The sequence below is a fragment of the Bison bison genome, unplaced genomic scaffold (genome assembly GCF_000754665.1).
Source record: "Bison bison bison isolate TAMUID 2011002044 unplaced genomic scaffold, Bison_UMD1.0 scf7180017864518, whole genome shotgun sequence".
Classification (NCBI taxonomy): Eukaryota; Metazoa; Chordata; class Mammalia; order Artiodactyla; family Bovidae; genus Bison; species Bison bison.
In genome coordinates, this window is record NW_011495071.1 from 16220702 (window position 1) to 16225642 (window position 4941).

At 50.9% G+C, this 4941-nt stretch overlaps 1 protein-coding gene across 1 annotated transcript in view; it reads right to left on the reverse strand.

The window, feature by feature from the left end:
• Positions 1-4941, reverse strand: part of INSC (inscuteable homolog (Drosophila)) — a 138311-nt gene that overhangs the window by 49176 nt on the left and 84194 nt on the right. Inside the window, exon 6 of the mRNA XM_010830562.1 lies at positions 628-753. Within this exon, the coding sequence (XP_010828864.1) occupies positions 628-753 (126 nt within the window). The remainder of the gene's footprint in view (positions 1-627; positions 754-4941) is intronic.

The following is a 4941-nucleotide window of genomic DNA, read 5'->3' on the forward strand; positions in this document are numbered from 1 at the left end:
TCAGCCCTCCCACCTGGGTAGTGTGGGGGTGGGGAGGGGGTGGCTGAAACCCGTCATGTTGCCCTAGGTTGGCCTGGAGCCAGGTACCTGGGACTGCCATGTCACCCCACCCCTCCAACCCCAGACACCCCAGCAGTGGTGACCCACGCCCCTGGACTCAAGCCTTTCCCTTACCCCAAGCCCTCTTGGAGGGAAGCCCACCTGCCTACCCAGGCATCCACGCACACCCTGCTCCTGCCTATCCCGTCCCCTGAGAAATCTCTTCTCTTCATGCCAGGGACCTGCCACGAGAGGAGGACCAACCACCCTCAGCCTCGACGCCCCCTCCCCATCCGACTCGTCTGCCTCCTGCAGTGGTCCACCCCTGGGACCTCCACCCAGGAAGTGCTGAGTGTCCCTCTGGGCCCTGCCTTCTCCAGCTGAGCTCCTCAGTCTCTGCCCCCTTCACATCTTCATCAGCCACAGTCAAGGTCACAGCAGCCCCACCTGAATGATGCTGGGGAAAGGAGGGACTCGGGGGACTTGCTCCAGGAAGAGGTCCAGATGTCCACCAAGAGGTCACTTTCCCCAGCCACCCACCCCCTCGGGGACCTCAGTCCCCATGCAGCCGGCCAGCTGCACTCTTACCTTCTCCAGCTGGTGGACACCCTCCTCCACGCAGCAGATGGAGGCCAGCGTGCGGAGGGCCTGGGGGTAGAGGCACCGGAGAGTGTCCTGCCGGCAGATCTTGAAGAGCGCGACGACCCCACCCTCCTGGCAAGGAAAAGAAAATGTCACGTGACCTCACCGTGTCACCTCTCCCGCGGCTGACTCGAGAAGGACTGACACCCCCTCACTCAGCTGGTGCGTTTTGGGGTCTGTAGGGCGGCAGAATAGCCACCCCCAAATATACCACTTTAGTCTAAGGATTGTCTTGAGCTGAAGGCAATTAAGAAGCAGATACAAAAAAAAAAACAAAAAAGATATCCGTTCTCCCCCTATTTGACTAAAAGCAGGACATAAATTTAAAAAGAGCATTCTCCCTTTCCTCTCTACTAAGAAGGACAAGAGTTAATCACTGGAGACAACTTTAGACCCTTATTAGCCTGGATTCAGCACCAGAAGAAACTCATATAGCAAACTTCAGTCTTTAGCTACTATTGGTTTGCCATATACATGTCTTCCCACAGTTCGCCACCCCTAAAGACTCAAGGGGGCTTCCTTTGTTGCTCAGATGGTAAAGAATCTGCCTGTAATACAGGAGACCTGGGTTTGATCCCTGGGTTGGGAAGATCCCCTGGAGAAGGAAATGGCACCCCACTCCAGTATTCTTGCCTGGAGAATTCCATGGACAGAGGAGCCTGGTGGGCTACAGTCCTTAGGGTCTCAAAGAGTTGGACAGGACGGAGCAACTAACACTTTCACCTTCAGAGACTCAAGGTTCTCTTCCTTTATCTTATGACATCTCTAAAAATGTATTGTTCCTTTGCTAAGATGCTACAGAAGCCCACGTTGTAACCAACCCTGTGGGTTACTCATCTCTGACAGTTCCCATGGGTAAGTGCAGTGCACACGCTAATAACTTTTTTTTCCTTTGTTAAACTGTCTTTTGTCAGCCTAATCTACAGGGCCCCAGCCAGAGAATCTAGAAAGGTCGTAGGAGCAAAAATCCCCCGCCCCCTCCCCCCGCCCAGCTCCTACACACACACACAGACACACACTCACATGTTCCCAAGCTCCCACACATGCTGCAGTGAAATATCAGCTCCAGAATAACGTCACCCTTGGAAATCTAAACTGGAGGGGAGGGGCCAGGGGAGGCACCTGTGCTGGGACCAGGGTCAACCCCAGTTATCACTGCTCCAGACGCCTGGCAACCCCCTCCCAGCAGCCGCCTGGGAACAAGCCTGGAGCTGTCAGAAATAAGTTCTAGAAACAAGCCCGAGGCAGATGGAGAGAGCTGAAACCGAGATGCCTCATGCTGGTTCTCACTATGCCAGCGACCACCTGTTACTTCTCAGATCGTCCCCACTACCACGGCAGGAACACAAAAAGGGGCTTTATTTACATCAATACTGAAATTTCTTTCCACTTTGGGGATGGGAAAAATGGAAGTCCAGATGGATGAAATAATCACATCTCCCCCCCTAATTCACATTGGTCCTATTTTCACTCCTTCACTCCAGTTTGTAAAAGGAAAAAAAAATAAAACCCTTTAGAACTGATCAGCCCAGCTCTTGAGTGTGAACCTGTATTTTTCTCTTTGTGAGAGCAGTTCGTGGAAACTCCCTTACCTTGTGGCGACTTCCCAGGAGTCTGGGAGGATTTCTGAGAAGAGGCTGGGAGTGAAGCGCTCTTCCTAACTGGACAGATTAATTCTATAGAAATCACTGAAGCCACCTTGGCTCCCAGAGCAAAGTGAAAGAGCCAACAGATCACAACGGTGACTCACCACGTGCCCAGCAAACTGGTGGCAACCCCACTCTGGACGTCCACGTCCAGAGCAGAGGAAGCTGGCCGCCCCACATCTGGCTTTTCCCTGCTTCCCCCTCTTCCCTTCCCTGCGGGCTGCAGAGGTGCCAGTAGCAGGAAAGAATACATGAACAAGTGGTCTGCACCTGGTCCTGAGGGGCACTTGCCTTTAACTGCACCACTCCTGGCTCTAACTGAGCCCATCACGCTGTTTCCTAAACTGAGAAAGACATTACAGGAAGAAGGAGCTGGGTTCAGCAAAACTGCCATCCCATCAGATTTTTGAGAACTCTCTCAACAAAAACTATCCTATGCACCAAGCACTGTCGAGTGTCCTAGGGTCGCAGGAAGGAGTAACTGAAAGCATAGTGTGTGAGCAACCAGAAACAGCAACGACCACTGCAGCCCAGCACAGCCCCATTGAAACCAGTCACCCCAGAACTCCCCTTCCCAGTACCCCACAAAGATAAGCTCCGAGCCCTTTGCAGTCTAAGAGTTTGGCAGCTGTCACAGCAGGACCAAGACGAAAGTGTCCAGTTCTGGAGGAGTTCAGGATTTCTGATATTTTATAATTAGCTAAGAGTGATCTTCAACTTCTATATTCCTACTTCCTTTTAGGATAGTTTATTTGGTGGGAAAAGGTCATATCTTAGGATGGGTAATTTTGTTCATGAAGCAAAAAATATTAATGGTTTATTATATGCCAGACCCTGGGCTGGGCACTGCCTCAGTCTCCATCAATAACGAGCTCATGGTCTGGCAGACATGTTAAAAGCAGGAAGAAATCTGGGTAGGGATGCACTGAAACGGGGATGGGGTACAGGGTTTAAAAAGCATGGAGCAGAAACTCCTGACACAATCTGGGGAGGGGGCGGGGTGGCTGTAGAAGTGTCAAAGAAAAGCACTCTGATTTTAAAGCCACATCATCATTTCACTAAATGTATGCTCTAGTATGGGCCAAGACACTCACCCCTCTGATTTCTTGCTCCACAGTCCTTTATACCAGCCTACCTACCTTCCCACGGCCCCTGGGACATCTGAAAAGGGTTCCACACAAAGACCTTACTCAGAGAGTCACTGACATAAAATCAAATTACTCTTTAAAGTGAAAAGAAAAAACAAGAATCCTAAGGTCTCCCCAGCCTGCCTTGTTAGCTATTAATGACCTTCCACCAGATGTAAATATCTGTATACATATATGTTTACATAAGCATGCATATTTATACATGTATATATTTATATTTAATCATAGGTAGTATGAATATTCTTTATATATGTACAAAGATAGATAAAGTGATAGATAGTTACTTTTGGAGCAGACCATGAAGAAATGATGCCAAAGCATGAGAGGCTGAGAGCCAGGATCAACGTGGCAGCCTTCCTTTGGCTTGGGAGATGCCAGCTTCAGCATGACTATATCTAAGCCTTTGTATCCATTTGCATTGGATTCTCCTTACATCCTTTCCCAAGCCTGTGAAAAATGGTCTTCTTAGCATTTTTTGCTACTAGGAGAGGAAGAGGGAAATCCCGAACCCAGACTGAGAGGATTCTGGTTCAAATCGTACTTCTGCTGCTGGATATCTTTGGTTTAAAATGGGGTGGGGACAACCGCATGACTCAGCTGTCAGAGGTGAAGCAGGTTGAGGTTGTGAAAGGGCTGAGCATGCAGTGAGGGTGGGCCTGGACCGCCAGGAGGGGGTCGGGCCACGGAAGTCACCCTGGTCAGAAGGGTGACTGACAGCCTCATGAAAGGTGTCCCAGAGGCTGGCGTGCGTGGCAGGGAGAAGAGGTAGGAAGTGAGATGGAGTCGTTGCGGGGACCACTCTGGAGCCCCCACCCACCAAGGACTGAAAAGCAGCATTCGGCTTCGAGTGGGACTTGGAGTCGCCTGAGCTTGCAGAATTGCACTGTTGGCTGGAGCTTGTTTAATTTTATAGAGAGCTCTGGGCTCAGAGCCCAGCTGTATAATGGCACGCATTATTCAGACAGGCTCAGGATAAGCTGTCATAAAGCTGGAGGAGGCCACTTGTAGGGTGTGTAGACTAGTGGAGGGGGAATAATAGAGGAGTTGGGCTGGGTGGGGGGAGTAATTTGACAACACACAGGGGAGTCTTCTGGGCTCTGCATTCAGGAAGGGATGGGACTTGCCACCAGCTTCATAAGGAGGACTTGGTTTATTTCCTGGTTGTCAGAGGAACCCTAAGGGATGAGAGGATAGACCTCAAAGAGGTTGCCCAAACCATCTCATGGGCGCAGCTCAGAGGGATGAAGGACCTGAAGACAGACACCCTGGGCCCCCAAGGAGGTGAGTGAGGAAGGCCACTGGGGGGAGCTGCCCCACGTCTGTCACCAGATAGGGCACATTTCCTGAGCATCGAAGGTGAGGATGCTCTGCAGGGCGTACCAGGGACTCCCAGCCCCCATGTCACTGTCAGGACTAGAAACCTAAAGATGATTCTGCTGGAGGCAGAAGATGAGACTCACCACTGA